The 24,819-nt window shown below is 40.6% G+C and overlaps 1 protein-coding gene across 1 annotated transcript; it reads right to left on the bottom strand.

The window, feature by feature from the left end:
- Positions 1–2,637: 2,637 nt before the first annotated feature.
- LOC139725699 (uncharacterized) lies at positions 2,638–23,680 on the bottom strand. Its single transcript, XM_071636781.1, has 9 exons — positions 23,672–23,680; positions 15,685–15,806; positions 11,102–11,201; positions 9,962–10,017; positions 8,790–8,837; positions 7,154–7,731; positions 6,228–6,326; positions 4,883–4,972; positions 2,638–2,964 (listed from the first exon to the last, which is right to left on the bottom strand). The coding sequence occupies exons 2-9, from the start codon at positions 15,794–15,796 to the stop codon at positions 2,638–2,640; spliced, it is 1,410 nt and encodes a 469-aa protein (XP_071492882.1). The 5' UTR covers positions 15,797–15,806; positions 23,672–23,680.
- Between the last annotated feature and the right edge of the window lie 1,139 nt (positions 23,681–24,819).

Raw genomic sequence — 24,819 nt, 5'->3', positions numbered from 1 at the left:
ATGACCAACTCTGGCTGCTGAGCATTCTTAACTGACGTAAAATATTAATATCATTAATGATAAAGAAAATGATAATAATAATAACAATAATAATAATAATAATAATAATAATAATAATAATAATAATAATAATAACAATATTTCATTATCATCAACACATAACACCCAATAATTGACACTGTAATCTTCCGATGATAGGTGTAGTTACTAAACTTGACGACCAACAAAGAAATAAACCTACGGGAAATACCACTGTATGTCTCATACTGTGATAGGTAATTAGTTCTTTCCAGTAGACAACTAACGTATTTGCAGTATCATTCAAGCACATGGAGCAACGAATATCTAATATTTTGCAGGGAATTTCTCGCCAAACATTCTTTCATCTTCTCTCAATATCCCGTCTTCCAAAACCTGTAGTGCAGGGAAATTCATTAAAATTAGTTCATTTAACATCTCTCAAGCTTTGGAAATATATTTTTTTGTTACTGCAGATGGTATTGTTTTGATTACTCTCTCTCTCTCTCTCTCTCTCTCTCTCTCTCTCTCTCTCTCTCTTTAGGGCTCCCAAACTAATGGAATGCACATTCTTCTTAAAGGGGATGGTTATTAGTACCTGATCAGTGGGAATCAGCTGGAATGCTGGGGGATGATTGTTCCAATCCTTGTGGGATTCATTTAAGAGTACATTTATTGTTGTGTGAAAATTATTTGCTTCAGAATGGTCTCATATTCAAGTAATATGCAGTTTAATCGCCCCGTCACTCTACAGCATGCTAACCTGGAAACATTAAATTGCACATTACTTGAATATGAGACCATTCTGAAGCAAATAATTTTCACACAACAATAGACTCATAATGTTCTCTTAAATGAATCCCACAAGGATTGGAACAATCATCCCCCAGCATTCCCACTGATTCCCACTGATCAGTTACTAGCCATCCCCTTTAAACCACGATAGTCTTTACAACATCTTGAAAAAATCCCAAGTGCATTACAGTATATATATTGAGCGCATGAAATATCTTATCACCATATAACTTCATTCCAACTGGCAGGAATGACAATGATTCTAAGATGTAAGCATTAAAAGAAAATCTTGTTTAAAACACTTGATTTTTCTTCAAAACGAGTCAGAAAAACAACAAGTGAAAAAAAGTAGCAAACTCACGAACGAATAGTCATAGAGCATTATCATATAATTCCAATTCGACCGAAGACATTTTCGGGTTAATCAACTCTTCTTCATCATGGTCAACTGATTCCGTGTATTACAGGTAGTTGTCAGATTTGTGTATTACAAGCATCATGAGACGTTACGTCATCAAAACGGATCTCTGATTAATGGGTTACAACTCTGCAGGATAACTGTAGAAATTTACGAAAGCACAATTTTGGAAACTGCTGTACAATTCCTAATTCAATAACTACTGTCAACCACTTACGATCATTCGGAATACCCAAAATAGATTATGTTAGCAAAACATTGCAGAAGTTGACGCTCAATTTTGGTTCATTCTGCCGAACACTTACTCATGTTTCCTTTTCAGCTTATGCAAAATGTTTGCAAATATCAGGCAAATAGGACAAAGAATAATTATTATTAACACCTTCGTCTTTATACAATACTCGCAAGAGCTTTCTTTCTTTCGCGTTTTAAAACGAAAAGAAGCCATGACACGGGTTTGCCGCATTCTGCTGGGATGACAACGTCGAAAACGTGTGAAACCATTATCAGCATTGAAACGGAATGGTTCTTGCCCTCCACATTATCAATGGCAATTTCAGAATAGGCATTTTTGCTGAAATGAGTCCGAAAAATTTCCGGAGCAAATGCATTCGCTTTCCTTTGATACATGACACCATTCGTCAAGCTACTCTTCACTGTCAAATATAGGTTCTTGGAAGAAAAAAAAAAACAACTCTGAAAAAAAAAAATCCTCAAAGAGACCGTAATATAACGCTAGTGTTATCAAATGCTATAAAATAACGCTCCTGAAATAATGGTGATTTTCACTTTTTATTACTTTCAATAATTTCGGTTTGGATCGTGCATTCGGCAACTGGTAAGAGGAACCGCGGTGAAACGTAGCTTCAAACAAACAAACACAATACATCACAAATACGTCCATGAGACTAACACTCTGCCATCGTGAAGATGATGGCATTGGTTGGTCTTTCTCGTGTCGCAGAACTGTTCCATAATCAAATATACAACATGCCCTCGGTGACTGTACGTCACTAGCGCACTTCTGCGATTCGTTTCTTGATCCTTGTAAAGAACGACACAGTCGTAAGACTACAATAACTGAAAAAAAAAGAAAGAAAAACAAATTGCGATGCCCCGAACGGAAATGATTACAAATAAAACCATCAAGCTGCGTTTTCTGTTCATCGTTCATATACATCCGTAAAATACATAAAGATCCGACAGAGAAAGCTAACTGGACTTTGTTTGAAATTATTTTCAACAAAGGTAGAGCTGTCACTTCTCGAGGAAAACAAGAGAAACAAGGAAAAAACATCACTGAGGAGTCTATGTGCGCAAAAGTTCCACAACAGTTATTCGACAAGGAATTCCGCATTATGCGCTACAATAATGGATCCTTCATGCGGTCGTACGATGAGTCACTGCTACGTCCGATTCGCGACGATGGGCGTTGAGGGCGGAGCGACACCAGAACTCGATTTCGCTGCTCCTGACGACGTTGCGGCTTTCGCGTGCGCGGACGACGGCGGCGGCTGTAGCGGTGGCGGCGACGTGTTTTCTTGCGCACCGTGGGGGTCCTTCGATACGTCCTTCCGCTGCTGTGCCAGTGAGTCCGTTATCTTCTCTCCCAAGGGATCGCTTTTCCGCGGAACTTTCTCGGGTATGACGGAAGTATTTTTGTCCGTCAGTGTTCGCTTGGGTGCTTTGATAACGGGCTGGTAGACGCGGTACACCAGTGGCAAAGGTCCAACCTTGTGAAATGGAGGAAAATTACGTAAAGGCATGATGTTGCGAGAAATCATTTATAGAATAAGTTCCTCGTGTATTTAGTAATAATATGATAGTGAAAGGAAGAGAACAAGTTATAAAACAAAAGTCATGACTCTAATTTAACGCCAACGACTCCGCTTGCACCGAGATTGTTCTGAGAACCTTTGAGAACATGCAAATCAATAAACATGTAATTCAGGGCACCATTTCATAAGAAGTTGATATGATGGCAACTCTTGCTGGAATAGCAATTATCATGGTAAAAACGTGTGTTTTTTTTTTCTACTATGGTAAGTTGTTGTTCCCACCAAGAATTAGCATCCTAACATCTTTAATGAAATGGGACTCAGATTTTATTAATCAACAGATTTCTTAATGACATATATGCGGGCACACATAGACTCATTTTTTTTTTCTTTTTAATTCGACACTATAATCTACCCCATGCAGTGTACGATGCTTATCTATATCCAGAGATTAACGCTATCATTATTCTGTTTGATCACAACATTTACATCAATGTGCTGGTAGCACCATGAGTACCAACAATGGGGGGGGGGGGGGGGATATTTCGCCAAAATCACAAAAAAAGTCCTTGTTGGCCGCCAAAGGTGGTGTATTATTAAGCGGCAGACGCCCTTGTTGAGCCGGCAGTTTACAGGATAAAACATTGTTTGGGTTAGCGAGTAACAGTGATGCTCACTAACAACGAGTAACGGTGCAGAGTAATGTTACTACAAGGTCAAGTTGATTTTATTATAGATATAGTAAAACTAAATCCCCTTAACAGTGTGTTTCATTGGAATTAGACATCACACAGCATGCTTAAGTTTCGGAATTTCAGTTTCAAATTTTTCTTCCCCAAAAAACAGCCACCATTAGAAAATAAGATGATATATGTCCACCATTCGCTTGTAAAAGAATCTTTCTTTTTTTCGACACAATTTCATTAAAATATCAATAACAATGTCATGAACATCGAAATTTGAGCGGTTTTTTTCTTTTTGTGTGTGTGGTGAAGTTGTAACAATTTAACAATAACTTTGCAAAAGGGAAGAGATAATGTTTGAGTAACTGGCAAATTAGAAATGCTTTCTCACTGCTCATATTTTCAGAACAAATCATGAGTTATAGCGTGACAAAACTTATCTCCTTGACTTAGCTTGCGCGTGAATGTCAGCGATGTCCATATTTTTGCAGAAAATATGTCAATTTTGAACATTCTATGAATTTCTTAGCTATTGTCCTAATTGATTTGATAAAAGTTATGTGGCTCTGTTTGATTTTACCCTCCTTATAATGGAGCCAACTTGAACAATGCGTGGTGTTTTCCTTTAAAGGAAATCAAAACCCGAAGAGCACAGTGGATTGAGTGAAAGCAGCAACATTAATAAAACACATCAGTGAAAGTTTGAGGAAAATCGGACAATCGATGCAAAAGTTATGAATTTGGAACTGCTGGATGAGACTACTAAAGTTCATGACGTCATGTGTGGACAACAATATAGAGAAAATATAGAGGGAATTCCACAAAAATCGTTTTTCATGAAAATTACACATTCCAACAATTTGATACTGCATACTATATTAAGGGTATTATTCCACCTGCTTTCTGAAAGCGCTTAGTCAAGTGCTCTTTCATTATATTATGCTAGAAAAGTGAAATCCTGTTCAATATTCTTCATATTTTCTTTATAATAGTTGTCCACACATGATGTCATAAACTCAAGTAGTCTCCTCATCCAGCGGTTCCAACAGCAAAATTTTAAAAATTTATAACTTTTGCATCAATTGTTCGATTTTCCTCAAACTTTAACTGATGTGTTCTACTCGTAAATGTTGCTGCTTTCAATCAATCCACATTTCTCTTTGGGTTTTGGTTTCCGTTAAGACACTCACTCTTCCCCATGTGTAGATGTACGCTACGTCCATGAGTGTGTAGTCGTCCGGTAGTAACTCGTCCTCGCTCCCTCTGTACATTACCTCGATCTGCGCAGTAAACAAGGGAATCGTATACGAAAGTAATCACAATAAAGCATTCAACGTGCGCGCATCGCTTCACCAGTCCGAATGCACTTCTGCTTGGTATCTTTTGTTGTATTACTAGTACATCATTATTTCACATTCGAAAACATTGAAATGGAATACAAAGTTTAATTTTTAGTTTACTTTGTTTGCATTTTCTCTGTTAGGAAACCATTTAAGCTTGCTGGTGCCTTTTCACATAATTCTTTCCGTCTCACATGTTTTAATAAAGTAGATGTTATTTTTTCTCACTACATTTATAGATCTATGGATAGATAGCTAGATAGATAGGTAGACAGATATATAGACAGATAGATAGATAGATAGATAGATAGATGATAGGTAGGTAGATGATATATAGATAGATAAATAGATAGATAGATAGATAGATAGATAGATAGATAGATAGATAGATAAATAAATAAATAAATAACAGTGCAGTGAAAGCCCCATAGCCTGTAAGCAGTCGAATGTGGATGGACATTTTATCAAGCCGTCTGTCGGATATATATAATCATATTTTTTTTGGAATTTTTTTTTAGCTACTAAAATCTTTGCACCTGATTTTATGAGAGCAAATCTGACGGAAAAATATCTGACAGAACGCTTGAAAAGACCCACCCCCCACCATCGGAGTCTTTGGAGATTTTCTCTCTCGCCCCCATCTCCTGCCCCCCCCCCCCCCTCTCTCTCTCTCTCTCTCTCTCTCTGCGTCGGTGTCTTTGTAACACAAAGGAAACAAACTGTTTTTGTTTTCACATGGCTATGGTAGGCCCAAGTGTGTAATGCCGTTATTGATCAGAGCACGAGCAAAGGAGATGCGCCTTTGCCTTCGACCAAAGCGACACCTCCTCCGGCGACTTCTTCTCCGCAGAGGGCACATTTTGTGGAAGGGACTAAAGTTGGCAAAGTGACTGGAAGCAAGACTAATGCGCAGAGAGTGTGCTCATTCATGCAAAGCATATTCCCTTTTGTCAAAGAGCGGTGGTGACTGTATTAAAGATGGTGAGTAAAATGTTCGATCCTCACGAAATAGACACTGCAATTGTTTCTGTGAGTCCAGCATAATATTGTTTGTCTTCTATCTTTTTTTTTCCTCTCTTTGTTTTTCTGTGTGTCCTCTATCCTTGTGTGTGTGTGTGTGTGTGTGTGTGTGTGTGTTCGTGTGTGAGTGTGTGTGTGTGTGTGTGTGTGTGTGTTCCTTTTCTCCTCTATTTACCTGATACGCCAGTGACAAGCCGAATTTATGCCTGATGAACTTCTTTATGTGGCCGATAGAGACAGCTGCGGGACAGCGCAAATACCGCTTATCAACAATCTGCGGAGGAAGACAAAACGAACAACGACTTCACAAAAGGTTCGGAAGAGTGCGGGAACTGAAGAATAGTTCTTTTCAGTAAAAAAGAAGACATGCCAGGCTCGGGATGTGCTATCGGAACGCGACGTCACGGTAACTGCATTGAGCCTTGACTTTTGGCGTAACGAACTTTATCAGAGCAAAAAAGAAACAATGCAGAATTTGGGAAGACTTTGTTTTTGACATACTGAATTGATTCGGCTCTATTCAACAAAATAACATTGACGGAACCGCAGAAAACATACAAACCAATGCGCAAACCCTACAATGTTATAGTAAAAATCACACCATTATGAAGCAGGCAGAGAGATATAACAAATACCGGTATAAAGATGTTGATTACGACTATTGAATTAGCGAACACAAAAAGGACATTTGGCAGTTCTATACCATCATAACGCATACTCTTTTCTTCTGTAGTTTAAATCAGACACAATTATGAAACGCAATTACGAGAGAAACTGCAAATTCCTCAAGTCTTTACAGTAGTCGCGGTAGATCACAAGCGACTTTGTTTTTTAAAAATCCATTTGCTGAAGAGTTCAGACATTGAAAAGCTTGAAATGATATTGCAATACAAAGACAAAAATAAAGGGAAAGTAATGCGGTCGAAGTAAAAGCAATGACCAACTGTTTGGCTCATATCGTAAATCGACAATATATTGACAAAAATATGATTTTAACGTTTCGACTTGAAGAGAAAATGACATCATGAAATCATGAGTGCAACGACATTCAAAATGTATGCCTAACTAAGCGGAAATGGAGATGTCAAGTAGAACACTCACCTCGTCCGAGATTCCCTTTGCGTCGCCATTTGCTCTCGTTTTACCGTTAATGGGACCCTCTGTTGACCCGTTTGGTTTCCCTTTTAACCGCTCCTGCGCTTGGTTATCAGCTGCTTCGGTGTTGCCTCCGGCTTTCTTCTCTGTAGCTTTCGCTTCGGTGGCCTGACTCCGATTAGCGTGAACCTCCGCACCAACCGCGGCGTTCCCGCTAACGCTTCCACCTGACGCGGTACCCACCGCTGCGCGATCTGAAGCGATGGTCTTGTCCGCTGCCTGGCCGCCACTCTCCCCTCCGACGGGATCTCCCCCACCGCCGCCGTCCGCAGTACTCCCGCTCTCGCTGCTGGTGTCGCTGCAGCTGCTACTGGCGCTACTGCTATTGCTGCTAGAAGACGCGGCGTCTCCGTTGCCGATGTGGCGGGCGAGCGCCGCAGTGGGCTTAGGTTTGGGGATGTGGATACTCTGGTGATAGTATTCAAGCGACAGGCTGAGGTGTTCGTCGTCGGTGTAAATGATGAGTTCCTGTTCGTCCATCTCGCCGCGCTCTTCCCGCGACACATTTGAAGACAGGCTAGTACCTGAAGACAGAGAGGAATAACACATTATTGTATTGACGACGATAATTACTAAACAATTTAGTAGACGAACCATTTCAATATGCGTTTATTTCATGATGATCAAAATAATATTTGTATATTATGTGTATGTATAGCATGTTTGTGCAGATGTGTATTTCCGTTGTTTGTTATTCATTTCATGTACCTTTTTGTAGTTACTTTATTGTATTATCCGAATATGCCCTTTCACCTCCTTGTAGAGACGATTACTGTTACATTGTACTTTGTTCTGATTTTAGATAATTTTGGATATGGAAAATAAATGAAATACGTGAAATGAATAAACACATGAAAGAAAGAAATGGATGAAGGATGAATGAATGAATGAATGAATAGATGGACTATAAAAACAGTTATTCATCCGGGGATCCCCTGCTCAGATTTACTACGCATCGTTCTTCCAGGGAGCCCGATCATGACCATTATCACTCCAGCACTGTCAGGTCCAAATTCATACACGTGGGATGTGTGGGACACAGTGGGGTAGGCAAACGTCTGGTTCAAAAATGTTCTCGGCGGGCAAGACAGAAACCCTGGATCTACTGAACAAGAAGTCTACAGCCTTGCCATTAGTTTTATACGTGTACCTCATCGTACCTCAACTGCCTTTGTGCCATAACCTCTCACATCACATAGCATATCAAAAGTTGAGGTAGGTGACATTAAATCCACGTCTGATTAAAGCTAACTTTTTTTTTTAGTGCGCGTATGTGACGAATTTTCCCGAGGAAGAGGGTGTGATGGCTGCGATTCGACGCGACATTTGATCAGATTTTAGTACAAGATTTCAACAATCGTAGTCAAACAAAAAGATAATGTTGAATTATTACGTAATACTGTTATAGGTTCAGAAAGTCATTTTGGAACTGGAATATACAGTACAGATATATACACGCAGCTACCCGATTTGCGCCTTTGTTGTTTCTTGTCTTGCTGGTATGTAGGGCCTACAAAGAAAAAAAACACACACAAGCAAAACAGCAATACTTCCAGAACACCTATTGACACAAAACACTTACTGGCTTGTGGGTGCGTCTTGTAGAATTCTCGTCTCCTTTTCATTTCACCTGAAATAATAAAAACAAATATACGCCAACTCGTTTACAACTTTGCTGCAAAATTTACAGGATAAAGATGCACGCCAGCCTGCTCATATCACGCATGACTTACAGGTGTAGCGAATTCAGGAGATCTTACATGATATGTCTGCGTACAATATGATTTACTAATCATTCCTATGAAATTACGTATAGTGGGCTATTTTGCATAGAGGCACACAGTATATTCATTACAGAAAAGATTGTTACCAATATACAGAATTTCACGGGGCCAAAACAGTAGTCCCACACGCTAAAATTACTAATAATCACTAATTGTTACTAACAGATGGCAGTTACTAAATATCTGATGGAAATCGAGTACATGAGATAATAATTGACGCCGCTGCCAACGTAAAGAAAAGAACCCGAGATGATAAAAACTTGCGGAACTCAAAAACAACATTGTCTTCTCGCAAGAAATCTCAACCGTACGACTGTACGTGGTCCCAGGTACGTTACGCAGAGGAGGTGGTACCGGAGGCGATGTGGGGAAGCGCGCCGGCGCCTCCCCACATCGCCTCCGGTACGCTGCGGCGATGCGTCGGCAGTGTTAAGCCCCGTTTTAACAGACTTTATACCGCGGCGACGTCGCGGCAACGTCGCGGCAACGTCCGGAAAACAAAATTCCTCGCCTCGGACAATAAAACAGCAGGAAATTACCAAAGTAAAAAGCAAAAGTTAACCGCGACAACGTCAGAGCAACAACCGTTTTAATAGACAGGATGAAAAAAAAAAGAAAAAAAAAAATTGCCCGGACTCTGCCGCGGTAACTCTAGTTTGAAAGGCTCTGTCAAAACGGGGCTTCCGAATGTGATATTCGCTGCCCCGACACCGTTGCTGCGCTTTTGAAATTGGAAGGTATTATTACTTTTCATGCAAAATCTGCATAAAGGAATAAAGCGCTCACTGAATTGTCTTCATAACTACGAGTTCAACAACTGGTTTTCTTAGGCTTGATTCAATGTCTGACTTTGATCCCAGCAGGGGCGCATTATTTTCGACGCTCAATGCTATTCGATTCTACCTGGAGCGTAAATCAAGGTTAGGATGCTATATTTTTAGTCAATTGGAGAGCTGAATGTTGGACTAACCTTTGAACATACTTGGAACTAATTTGTACACGAGGTTCTGTAGAGTCTTGTCGGACCTAAGCAGGAAGAGAGAAGATCGATATCACATAAACTGCGTATAATACTGACATCATACTCATCAACATTCTGCCAATCATACGAAAGCAGTAAAAGGTCATTTCCATTCTGTATGGGGGCATTTCAAGAAGTGTTTTGTCAGATATTTGCTCTGACAAACTGTTATAAGCTACTGAAATCCTAGCATCTGATTGGCTTAGAGCTTTGTTGGACAAATTAATTGTCGGACAAAACGTTTCATGAAATGCCTCCCCTCCCCCCACCCCCAACCCGATCTCTCAAACAACATACCCGTCCGTTTTTCGACACCCGTGGCATGGATGATAAAAACATAGTGATTTTGAATATTATGAGACATGGAAAATAGCAATCTCTTGACTTATACCACACTGATGACAATGCGAGCCGTCCTGGATTCTGAATGATCATCCGTTCTACAAGAAAGCACCCCCGGTGAATGAAACTGGTATTTAATCAAAATCTAACCACACGTTAAACGCGATTGCAATACAGTTGCTCTACCGGGAACCAATTTCATGCAGGTGGTTTCAATTGCAGTAGTGCAGTTGCCACAAGAAGTAGGTTCTCACAGAAGATTGGTTTCTGCTTAAACCCTTTCAGTGCCAGTGAATCGATATTGTGCACAAATTTCCACCCAAAAGCCCATGAGCATGTGATATAATATTATGGCACTGTTAAAGAGCCGGTAGAGTACGGATGCATGGGTGGCCTGATTGAATCGGTGTCAATTCGCTACCAATCGGGGTTTATTCGAAAACCACGAATAGCGCCCGTCAGCAAATTGGCATTGAAGCGAGCATCGGTAACGGTCGAATCCATTCGAGATTCTTCGGCCGTGTGTGTTCTTACAAAGGGGATAAGTGATAAAGCTATACACAATTCGTTACGAGGATTCTCGAATATATCCGAGCCGGCTTAGCCTTCCCACTCCATATCCCCATCCTATCGGGTCTTAAAACGTCATCTCTTGCGGAAATATCTTTTTTCTCGGTGTGTGGTGTCAGTGGCATTTACAGAGACGGGGGTCCTCTGAAAGCTAGAACGCTGAAAGTGCATGGATACCTGATGTTTAACAGCGGCCGAGTCTTGTGGACCTGTGTGTCGCACACGGGGCATTGTTTGCTGCCGATGTGGAAATACCTCACGATGCAACTCCGACAGACTGCAACCAGGGAGAAAAAAGAAAAACAAACACAAAAAACGTATATACGTATAATTATACCATCAGCCTCGCCCAAGTCGACCTCGCTTTGGTTGATTAATCGGCTTCAGTGCTTTGCTTGCATCACGAACAAGTTTCATTATCGTTAATGTTAATTAATCAAACGTATTTTATAAGGTTTGGTTATAACAAGATACTGTAATAATGGTAATCACAGTTGGATGATAACCTAGTATTCTAATGAAGTTTTATAGAACATACATTTTGCATTTTTGATTTTTTATCATGGCTACTACTAAAACACTGATCAATTCAGTGCTTATTTACGTCGATGTAGGGCAATTTGTCAATCAGTTGCAATGAAAACATCTCGACGGAAGAAAATTCATGAATTTGAATAACAAAGCAGTACCCGCTGCACGCTATAAGGATTAGAACCAACACTTGCTTTCGGGCGAAAGCTCGGTGGTCTAGTGGAGATGACGCCTGTCCGGTGATCAGGAGGTCGTAGGTTCGAATCCTGCTCGAGTATGTACGCCCATGATTTTTTATCATGGCTACTACTAAAACACTGATCAATTCAGTGCTTATTTACGTCGATGTAGGGCAATTTGTCAATCAGTTGCAATGAAAACATCTCGACGGAAGAAAATTCATGAATTTGAATAACAAAGCAGTACCCGCTGCACGCTATAAGGATTAGAACCAACACTTGCTTTCGGGCGAAAGCTCGGTGGTCTAGTGGAGATGACGCCTGTCCGGTGATCAGGAGGTCGTAGGTTCGAATCCTGCTCGAGTATGTACGCCCATGATTTTTTATCATGGCTACTACTAAAACACTGATCAATTCAGTGCTTATTTACGTCGATGTAGGGCAATTTGTCAATCAGTTGCAATGAAAACATCTCGACGGAAGAAAATTCATGAATTTGAATAACAAAGCAGTACCCGCTGCACGCTATAAGGATTAGAACCAACACTTGCTTTCGGGCGAAAGCTCGGTGGTCTAGTGGAGATGACGCCTGTCCGGTGATCAGGAGGTCGTAGGTTCGAATCCTGCTCGAGTATGTACGCCCATGATTTTTTATCATGGCTACTACTAAAACACTGATCAATTCAGTGCTTATTTACGTCGATGTAGGGCAATTTGTCAATCAGTTGCAATGAAAACATCTCGACGGAAGAAAATTCATGAATTTGAATAACAAAGCAGTACCCGCTGCACGCTATAAGGATTAGAACCAACACTTGCTTTCGGGCGAAAGCTCGGTGGTCTAGTGGAGATGACGCCTGTCCGGTGATCAGGAGGTCGTAGGTTCGAATCCTGCTCGAGTATGTACGCCCATGATTTTTTATCATGGCTACTACTAAAACACTGATCAATTCAGTGCTTATTTACGTCGATGTAGGGCAATTTGTCAATCAGTTGCAATGAAAACATCTCGACGGAAGAAAATTCATGAATTTGAATAACAAAGCAGTACCCGCTGCACGCTATAAGGATTAGAACCAACACTTGCTTTCGGGCGAAAGCTCGGTGGTCTAGTGGAGATGACGCCTGTCCGGTGATCAGGAGGTCGTAGGTTCGAATCCTGCTCGAGTATGTACGCCCATGATTTTTTATCATGGCTACTACTAAAACACTGATCAATTCAGTGCTTATTTACGTCGATGTAGGGCAATTTGTCAATCAGTTGCAATGAAAACATCTCGACGGAAGAAAATTCATGAATTTGAATAACAAAGCAGTATCCGCTGCACGCTATAAGGATTAGAACCAACACTTGCTTTCGGGCGAAAGCTCGGTGGTCTAGTGGAGATGACGCCTGTCCGGTGATCAGGAGGTCGTAGGTTCGAATCCTGCTCGAGTATGTACGCCCATGATTTTTTATCATGGCTACTACTAAAACACTGATCAATTCAGTGCTTATTTACGTCGATGTAGGGCAATTTGTCAATCAGTTGCAATGAAAACATCTCGACGGAAGAAAATTCATGAATTTGAATAACAAAGCAGTACCCGCTGCACGCTATAAGGATTAGAACCAACACTTGCTTTCGGGCGAAAGCTCGGTGGTCTAGTGGAGATGACGCCTGTCCGGTGATCAGGAGGTCGTAGGTTCGAATCCTGCTCGAGTATGTACGCCCATGATTTTTTATCATGGCTACTACTAAAACACTGATCAATTCAGTGCTTATTTACGTCGATGTAGGGCAATTTGTCAATCAGTTGCAATGAAAACATCTCGACGGAAGAAAATTCATGAATTTGAATAACAAAGCAGTACCCGCTGCACGCTATAAGGATTAGAACCAACACTTGCTTTCGGGCGAAAGCTCGGTGGTCTAGTGGAGATGACGCCTGTCCGGTGATCAGGAGGTCGTAGGTTCGAATCCTGCTCGAGTATGTACGCCCATGATTTTTTATCATGGCTACTACTAAAACACTGATCAATTCAGTGCTTATTTACGTCGATGTAGGGCAATTTGTCAATCAGTTGCAATGAAAACATCTCGACGGAAGAAAATTCATGAATTTGAATAACAAAGCAGTACCCGCTGCACGCTATAAGGATTAGAACCAACACTTGCTTTCGGGCGAAAGCTCGGTGGTCTAGTGGAGATGACGCCTGTCCGGTGATCAGGAGGTCGTAGGTTCGAATCCTGCTCGAGTATGTACGCCCATGATTTTTTATCATGGCTACTACTAAAACACTGATCAATTCAGTGCTTATTTACGTCGATGTAGGGCAATTTGTCAATCAGTTGCAATGAAAACATCTCGACGGAAGAAAATTCATGAATTTGAATAACAAAGCAGTACCCGCTGCACGCTATAAGGATTAGAACCAACACTTGCTTTCGGGCGAAAGCTCGGTGGTCTAGTGGAGATGACGCCTGTCCGGTGATCAGGAGGTCGTAGGTTCGAATCCTGCTCGAGTATGTACGCCCATGATTTTTTATCATGGCTACTACTAAAACACTGATCAATTCAGTGCTTATTTACGTCGATGTAGGGCAATTTGTCAATCAGTTGCAATGAAAACATCTCGACGGAAGAAAATTCATGAATTTGAATAACAAAGCAGTACCCGCTGCACGCTATAAGGATTAGAACCAACACTTGCTTTCGGGCGAAAGCTCGGTGGTCTAGTGGAGATGACGCCTGTCCGGTGATCAGGAGGTCGTAGGTTCGAATCCTGCTCGAGTATGTACGCCCATGATTTTTTTTTATCATGGCTACTACTAAAACACTGATCAATTCAGTGCTTATTTACGTCGATGTAGGGCAATTTGTCAATCAGTTGCAATGAAAACATCTCGACGGAAGAAAATTCATGAATTTGAATAACAAAGCAGTACCCGCTGCACGCTATAAGGATTAGAACCAACACTTGCTTTCGGGCGAAAGCTCGGTGGTCTAGTGGAGATGACGCCTGTCCGGTGATCAGGAGGTCGTAGGTTCGAATCCTGCTCGAGTATGTACGCCCATGATTTTTTATCATGGCTACTACTAAAACACTGATCAATTCAGTGCTTATTTACGTCGATGTAGGGCAATTTGTCAATCAGTTGCAATGAAAACATCTCGACGGAAGAAAATTCATGAATTTGAATACATTTTGCATTTTAAGACTTATTTCGAGTTTTGTTATGTTCTTTCTTTGTAAGAGTAAAATTCACTAGATAAGTGATTCTCGGTTTACAAAGCAGTCTTACCGCTCTTGTCATCTGTAACCACGTCTTAATGACGCGTCTGTGAAGAATATTTGAGAATTTTCTTTAGGAGACCTATACAATTGTCTTGCCTGTCACTGAACTGCAGTCTGATTTTTTTTTTCTTTACTGATGGCTGCACTAAGGCTAAATTTTCGTTCTCTAACGTTTCTATGACAGTTTCTATTGAGACTCTCAAGTGCGTGCCCCAGTTCTCCAATCTATCCTACTTTACCCCATGTAATTTCCCACTTCACACCGGAATGTCCCATATCACCCCACACTTAAGGCTTTGAAAAATCATATGCCAAATAGAGTTACAGGAATTAGGAATACAATATCAAGCATCGTGTATGTATAAATCAAAATATGTAATAACACGAATATTTTGTGTTGTCGTTGTAATAATCAGCTGCGTGAGATGACTATCAGAAACACATACGGAGTTACAAGCAAAACTATAACATCACTTATAATTATGCCGTTTCATTTAAACCATTTAAACAGTCCGTTCATATTATCAAGTTTAATCTAATCTAAATTTCATGTGAAATACGTAATTGAGAATTATTTTTCCCCCTAAGTTTTCGAGTCCATAGAGGTTTTTTTTTTTCTTTTCACGTCTTAAACTATGAATTGAATTGAATTGAATTGAAACAATTTTGTTATTGTAGTTGAATTAATAAATGGAATTCTTCCTATGTTGATGTTCTTTCTGATCATGCGCAAACTACCACCTGACACCATTCATTTTCATCACACTCACACGAATGGAGACACTCGATAATGGTGGTGGCATCGACGAGGTAGCCCTTGCACAGCGTACACGTCAAGTGACGGTTGAGATCGGTGATCTTCAGCCGCGTCTTCCGATGCATGGTGGCGGGGCTACAGGTGTGGGAAAGACAGATGTAGGTGGATACACAGAGATAGAAAGATAGATAGATAGATAGATAGATAGATAGACAGACAGACAGATAGGTAGATAGATAGATAGATAGATAGATAGATATAGAGAGATAGACAGACAGATAGATAGATAGATAGACAGAGACAGACAGATAGGTAGGTAGATAGATAGATAGATAGATAGATATAGAGAGATAGACAGGCAGATAGATAGATAGATAGACAGATAGATAGACAGACAGACAGATAGGTAGATAGATAGATAGATAGATAGATAGATATAGAGAGATAGACAGGCAGATAGATAGATAGATGGATAGATAGATATAGAGAGATAGACAGACAGACAGACAGACAGATAGATAGATAGATAGATATATATATATATATAGAGATAGACAGACAGATAGATAGATAATAGAGATCGACAGACAGATGAATAAGGTACAGAAACAGACAAAAGACAGAAGAGGGAGAGAGAGAGAGACAAAACAGAATCTTATTACTACAAGGTTCAGTATATTAAGGTCATCATGTTTATTCACTACATCATTACTTTTCATTTCTTCGTGTCATTGCCACATTTTATAAAAAATTAAGTTCTTTCAAATGGGTTGTGTCGTTTTTATAATATCAATTTCAGTTCTATAGTTCACTTCAATTTCATTTTTTTCTCCTATTTCTCAAAAAAAAAAATACTGATATTCCCCAAAAATATACAATTACAAAAGTTAAAAGTATACAAATTAGGTGAGACATTCACCTGAACGCACGACTGTCTTGATATGAAAATAAACGTGGTGGTATGTGTTGGTTATTATCTTGCAAAGCAGGAGAAATATGAAATATAACGGGAATTACATAAAAGCAAGCTTGTCAAGTCGTCTACAGAAATCGTCCTCAGATACAAGAAAACTGACATATCGTGCACCAATTTGTTCACACCTTTTGTTCATCAGCATACCGTTGACCAAGAATACGTCGGACAATTATATTGTCCAACATATATTGCAAAGATAAGAAAACGTGTGTTTTTACGATGGGTATATCTCACAATTCACAGGTACGTTATATTACGTTTGCAGATCCTTTTCATTTGACCGACGCACGCAATACTGTTGATCTTTTTATTTTCCTTATGATAGTTGTTCCTGGAGAAAAAGACGGAAAATGGTCATCCCCCCCCCCAAAAAAAAAAAAAAAAAAAAAAAAAAGGTGAAATGTTTGTACATAAACGCCATTAAACGACTGGACATCGAAATAATACCGTTGAGAATGCTGCCAGTTACGGCAGTCGCCAGGTGAGATGCCATAGACACTAGCGAAAGAGCATGATGTGAATCCGCGAACGACAAGAGGGCTTGCATTTATAACGGCACAGAATACCTTAGCAGTATCTCCAAACTTCCTCCGTGCGTGGTGACCTCAACCGAGCCTGAAGTACCGGAAGTCATTATGCCGCCGTAATGAATTGGATCCGACAAGCAGTATTCCCAAACCTGCGCCCATGAGCTCGCCGTCCCCGAGTTGTATTCAAAGTGACTGATTTCCTAATTGTTGGCGTGTATCCACGAACTACATGTACCAAACGTGCTACTGACTGTCAGTCTGGTCTTCGTATTCATCCGGTGCTGACGCAGTTTCACGCTCTACTGCCGGGACGTACGATTTTCTCTGTTTTTTGTTTTGTTTTTTTCCTTTTTGCTTTAATTCGGTTGTCTTGTTCATAATTAGTTTCACCCTCCCTGCCTGCTGCGAGCGTGACGTAGTAACTAAATCAGCGAACACGGTTCGTTAGAATTCAGCATCAAAATTATTCAAGACATTACCTACAGAAGCAAGATCCGTAACTTCAATTAGCGCATTCTCTAAAGCCGTTTCGCACCGTTGTTTTGTAAATCATTCACCATGATTATATCAATTTTTCCTATTTCGCAATGACCGTAAGGATATACCGTCTCACTAAACTTGTCAGCCGCCGTTTATACTATTCTTTTATCCATACTTCTACTCAGTGTTTATCTTTTCTCGCATTCTCCCAGTGTGTTTTTGTTCCTTATGATGACTTACATGTTTTCATTTGTACTCATATTGATTGTATGACTCTTGTATTATTTTTTTTTTGTTAAATAAAACCATTCCACGGCTTTTTATGTACCGTATCACGATGACCGTGGGTAAATAAATATGCTCAAGCTGACACTCACACTCAGATCAATTCTCCACTCTTCTGTTCATGTCTTCATTTTCTAAAACTTCATTTCCAGATAGGACCGTTTCATCCCGCACCGAGTTCAGAAAGACAGCACTCTACATTAATTGGATATTGTGATACCAGTTCTAAAAAGGTCATGTCACTGTGTGCAGTCAAACACGGCCTTTGTGCAAACGGTTTGTTACCTCCATACAGCAACGCACGACAGACCATGCGTATAGATATTCCATTAAGAACATGAACAACACTCCTATATCGTTTAATCATGTGACTGTGGTTAAGGAGCAAAACAGAATTAATGTTTGTCAAAAGAGTCGTTTGTAAGCAAACAATCACAAGAGAGACGGCTGTAAGTCCCACCCGAAAGAAGAGTTAGTGAGTGTAGGAGTGCTACATGATTCTGGACACATGCAAATATACAGAACGAGTCTCGCAGACTTGAAGTCCTGAGGCATAGAGGTGCACTGATTTATCCTGAGGCTGTTTGTCCTCAGCAAAATTTCCTACAAAGAATATTATTCACTTAAAGCATGTTCAAATCAACTAGGAGAACCAATAGAAATAATAGGAATGGAAGAGGCCAACGAAAATTATAAGAACTTAATCCACAGAACAAAAAAAATGAAAACATGTACAGGAAGAAAATGGCAACTAGCTGGGGGATTACCTATTTAAACACTGAATACTGGACACAAGAATCAAATGCGGGGATGCAATGAATGAACACAATCTGAATAGGAAAGGAATCTAGAGAAGAGGTCAATGAGAATGGGTGACAAACTAAAAGTCTACACAAACCGAACCGAACCATATATCAACCTTGGACTTGAAAGAAGGCAAACTGGACAAGTGCTGAGTATACGTGGATTGAGTGAATGCGGCAATGTTAGTAGAACACATCAGTGAAAGTTTGAGGAAAATCGGACAATCCTTTCAAATGTTTTGAATTTTTAAAGTTTTAGTGCCGCCATCGTTGGATGAGAAGACTACTACAGTGCTGTGAGATGTCACACGCGTAGAACGAAAAAAATATAAATATATAATGTAAAATATTATGATAGGTTTTACTGATGGCGTGCAAAGGTATACTTATCACATGACACCAGGAATGTAAAAAAAACACACAAAAAACCTATAAAATGTAATTAAATTGTTTAAAAATGATTTTGGCACACAAAAAGGGAAACAATATCAAGTTTACTTTTTTTTTCTTTCAAAAAGATGTTAACCCGTCATCCACACGCGGACTTTCGACATCCTGCCCTTCTAATAATACTCGCAAACCACAACTTCACTTGTGTGCAGTCTGTGGCCTGTAGTACTCAGTATTACATTTCTTCATATTAGATTGCGGTTAGATTAACCAACTTTGATATAAGGTTTGATCATCGAAAGCGGGCTAAATATAGTCACGAGTTAACCTGCGAGTGCCAGGTATAAGTAGGTTACGCCCCTAACAAAAAAGTCCTGTGGTACTCCCTGTGGTACTTGTCGGTACCACACAATGTACCACACACTTGTAATGTTACCACAGGAACTGTGTGGTACTGTACCACAGGCTTGTAGGGTACTCCCTGTAGTACTTGTCAGTACCACACAATGTACCACATAAATAAATGTTACCACAGGAACTGTGTGGTACTGTTTTACAGGCTCATGTGGTACTCCCTGTGGTACTGGTTGGTACTACACAATGTACCACACAAATATATGTTAACACAGGAACTGTGTGGTACTGTGTCACAGGATCGTGTAGTACTCTGGGATGTACCACAGGGCAGTACCACAGGACATTACCACAGGAAAGTTCCACAGGACAGTACCACAAGACAGTATACACACAAATTGTCCTGTGGTATTTTGGGATGTATACCACACAACAGTTCCACAGGACAGTACCACATGAATTGCCCTGTGGTATTTTGGGACGTACCACAGGAGAGTACAACAGGAAAGTACCACAGGATAGTACCACTGGACAGTACCACACGACTTGTTCTGTGGTATTTTAGGACGTACCACAGGACAGTACCACAGGGCAGTTCCACAGGACAGTACCACAGGATAGTACCACAGGACAGTACCACAGGAATTGTCCTGTGGTATTTTGGGACGTACCACAGGATAGTACCACAGGACAGTACCTCACAACTTGTCCTGTGGTATTTTGGGACGTACCACAGGACAGTACCACAGGGCAGTACCACAGGACAGTACCACAGGAAAGTACCACAGGAAAGTACCACAGGACAGTACCACACGACTTGTCCTGTGGTATTTTGGGACGTACCACAGGGCAGTACCACAGGACAGTACCACAGGAAAGTACCACATGACTCGTCCTGTGGTATTTTGGGACGTACCACAGGACAGTACCACAGGGCAGTACCACAGGAAAGTACCACAGGGCAGTACCACAGGAAAGTACCACAGGACAGTACCACACGACTTGTCCTATGGTATTTTGGGACATACCACAGGACAGTACCACAGGAATTGTCCTGTGGTATTTTGGGACATACCACAGGACAGTACCACAGGACAGTACCTCACGACTTGTCCTGTGGTATTTTGGGACGTACCACAGGACAGTACCACAGGGCAGTACCACAGGACAATACCACAGGGCAGTACCACAGGACAGTACCACAGGATAGTACCACAGGACAGTACCACACGACTTGTCCTGTGGTATTTTGGGACGTACCACAGGGCAGTACCACAGGATAGTACCACAGGATAGTACCACAGTACAGTACCACACGACTTGTCCTGTGGTAATTTGGGACGTACCACAGGACAGTACCACAGGATAGTACCACAGGACAGTACCACACGACCTGTCCTGTGGTATTTTGGGACGTACCACAGGACAGTACCACAGGGCAGTACCACAGGGCAGTACCACAGGACAATACCACAGGAAAGTACCACAGGATAGTACCACAGGACAGTACCACATGACTTGTCCTGTGGTATTTTGGGACGTACCACAGGACAGTACCACACGAATTGTCCTGTGGAATTTTGGGACGTACCACAGGACAGTACGACAGGAATTCCTGTGGTAATTTTCGATGTATACCACAGGAGAGTACCACAGGAACTGTCCAAAATCCCACAGGAAAATCATAATATGGTGCTATTCCAAACAGAAGTACCACACAGCAAATTAAATTCGTAAGTACCACAGAAAAATGCTACAGGATATTCTGTTTTTTTTTCTTAACATTTTATACCAGAGGACTATCACATCAAGAGAATATCAAACAGCAGTACCACACAGGAGTACCACACAGGAAAATTGTAAGGCAGAATCAACTGAAATTTATAACAAAAATACAAACAAAAAAGCACATATTAATATTCCTCAATTAATTGATAGATGAGTTATGCTGTGAATTATAACAATTGATTTGCCATTACTTATCCTGTCCTATACTCCTACAGTATTACCTATTTAGTGAAAGTGCTGATGTAAAGCATGAGAAATTTCATAAGGACTTCTGTGGTACTCCTGTGGTACTCCTGTGGTACTCCTGTGGTACAATTTTTTACATAGCTCATGAATATTCATAAAAAGCACTCTAGATTTTAGAAAATACATATATGACTTAAAAAGTCAAAGTATTAATGATGGAACTTACTTTGAACTTTATGAAAGATTGTCTAATTATGTTATGTTATTCCCAACATCATAGATATTGTTATGAAAGTGTAATTTCATATCTTGATAATAAAGTATAATCGAGTCAGTAACCATGCCTTAATGCTTTACGGATAGACGGCCATATATATATGTACTGATAGGGTCGAGGGCTACCTAGGAATAGAATATGACTATATAGATCTATTATAGGACTAGATTGGCACTTGGCCATTAGACTCTCGTTTGAGGTTATATGTTAGGAGTAGGACAGGTTATTAAGTAGGGCCATATTTGTCCTAAAATCCATCACTCACCTATCAGAAATATTCCTTGAAATGTGGCTAAAAGTCTCCCAGATTTTTTTTTTTCGATCTATCCTGTGTGATACTCTCCTGTGGTACCATGGAAATGCTGTGTGGTACTGCTCTGTGGTAATGCTGTGTGGTAATGATCGACCTGTGGTACTGTCCCAAAATACCACAGGACAGTTCCTGTGGTACTGTTCTGTGGTACTAGTCCTGTGGTACTGCCCTGTGGTACGTCCCAAAATACCACAGGAATTATACTGCCCTGTGGTACGTCCCAAAATACCACAGGAATTCCTGTGGTACTGTCCTGTGGTACTGTTCTGTGGTACCGGTCCTGTGGTACTTTCCTGTGGTACTGCCCTGTGGTACGTCCCAAAATACCACAGGAATTCCTGTGGTACTGTCCTGTGGTATGTCCCAAAATACCACAGGACAATTCCTGTGGTACTGTCCTGTGGTACTGTCCTGTGGTACTGTCCTGTGGTACCGTCCTGTGGTAATTACCACAGGAGTACCACAGGACTTTTTCGTAAGGGGCTGTTCTCCATGAGAGTATAGAAAACATCGTCCATGAAAATAAACGACATTTATTAGAATAGAGTCATTGAATTCGGATCAGACACAGAGTTATATTGGTGACATGATTGTGACCATTGTATAGTAAAAAAAAAAAAATATTTGTTATGACTTAATTGCTCTGACACACGAAATAATATAAACCTTTTTTTTTTCTCTATTCTATCTAATCTCCCCCTTTTGACCTCCATCCATCTACCTCAACGTCACTCCCTCTATCTCTATCAATATCAGCCACTTTATCTCTCTCAATATCTATCTCTCTACAGCTCACTCAAATCTCTCTCTCTCAATATCTCTCTTCTATTTCTCTCAACATCTCACTGTATATATATCTCTCAATATCTCTCACTTTATCTCTCTCCCTATCTTTCTATAGATCTCTTAACATCTCTCTCTCGGTATCTCTCTTCTATCTCTCTCAATATCTTTCAATTATCTCTCTCTCTCTCTGCTTGATACAGGACCCTGAAAGGACCGTAGTACCATTAACCCATCAATTTCTGAGGGAATTTGTTGCAAAATATTCATCTTGTCATCATTAAACTGACATTCTGAATTTCACTGCTTGCAGTGGAGGATTAAAGGAACCGCATGGTTAAATTTATCAAATCTGCAACAACAAAAAATCACACAGAATCTCACAAATATATCATCGAAAACAGATGTATATGCGCCCCGATATGCGCTCAAGTTAATTTCCTCTGCAATCATTCTTTTAGAACGATACAAACTCATGCTGTTATTTCCTCCCGTAAATCTGAAGGTCTTTCTTGTTTCTGCACATAATCAGACGAAACGCCTATAGAAACTATACACATCCTTATCAGTCGAATGTCGGGTTCTCCCGCCATCAATTAAGTTACCGTCTTGAATTACTGCTGCACATTACCTTTCCTCGTGATGCCTGTATCGTCTACAAGGCTACTCAAAAAACTATGAGGCTAAAAGTATTAATACCAAACATCATTAATTTATTCTATATTTCCAGGTTGAGATCATTTCGACGTAATGATGGAAAGTCAACTGAAGTCAATTATGTGAATTATAATCGGTTACGAAAGAAACGTTTACGCTCACGCAAATACAGGCATACCGGGTGTTTGTCCACATCTGTGCGGAAGAGCGAGGCTTGAATCTCCACGAACACCAGTCCACCGCGCCGCGGAATCCCATTCATTCACCTAGAATGCTGTATGGGGAAATCCCCTTAGTCACGTGTCGTTACCACACAAAGCTGACCGAATCCGCGCGCAACAGACTGTCGATCATATTCAATACACATGTACCAGGGAGGGATCTCTCTTCCGCCTCCCTGCATGTACTGAGTTCTAGCATAATATCGAGTGCAGTTCCAGCAACTTGATGTGTCAGAGAAGATGACAACTTTCCAATGTAGTTAGATCGCCAAATGTACTCCGATTAGCAGCTGGAAAATACGATGATGATTGCCAATGGCATGGTAATGATGTAGATTTATTCGTTGCGTACAAACGAGATGGTCATCAAAGACATATACATCGATGCAAATATGCTTTAACGAAAAACTAGCATTCCCTTCTTTGTATCACATGGCGCGTGTCTGCTCATGCGCAAAGCTGCAGATATTATGACCTCGCCTATCTGTTTGAACTTCCCTGCCAATATTTGCATTTGATGTCACTCCCGCCCGTTGATCAAGCCGTCTGATAGAGCCATCATCCAATGGATGTCGGTTTTACAAGCAATATGAGGATTGTGATACTAGTAGTAGCATCCATTATGCCCTATAAGTCAGTGGATATTCGACACGCGATAGGAGCAAACTATATGCACAGCAAGTCAGCGATCACAGTATACCTGTGAGGAAACGGAAATATCATGCGACACCTAGACGTTAGAGCTCAGAAGTGAAATGTACACTGCGGGCAAGGACGCTTAATGTGTAATCTATAATATCCGCATTCAGAGTGATACCGCATACCTATATTAGTCCTTCTAGCGTTGTTGTTCTTACCGTTGTTCTTGATAAGTCTGGCGTGCATGCGTAATTATAGAAGTGATTCCATTAAAGGCAATCGAAGTATTGAGTTCAAGTGGTGTTTGCACGTGCGGACGAACGCATGCGACATCCATGTTACAATCCAACATCGGAATAAGCCGAGAGTTGGTCTCTTTCCAGCTCCCTCAATGTCCCTGAAATAAGCACTAATTACCACACCTGATGTTTGAGCGCGAGCACGCGTACGTGTATACCGAACTTCC

This window comes from Diadema antillarum, unplaced genomic scaffold (genome assembly GCF_040938485.1).
Source record: "Diadema antillarum isolate AM-2024a unplaced genomic scaffold, OU_Dant_1.0 seq00000054_RagTag, whole genome shotgun sequence".
NCBI classification, from domain to species: Eukaryota; Metazoa; Echinodermata; class Echinoidea; order Diadematoida; family Diadematidae; genus Diadema; species Diadema antillarum.
Note: the sequence above shows the minus strand (reverse complement) of the source record. Positions and strands in the feature narration are given on the sequence as shown.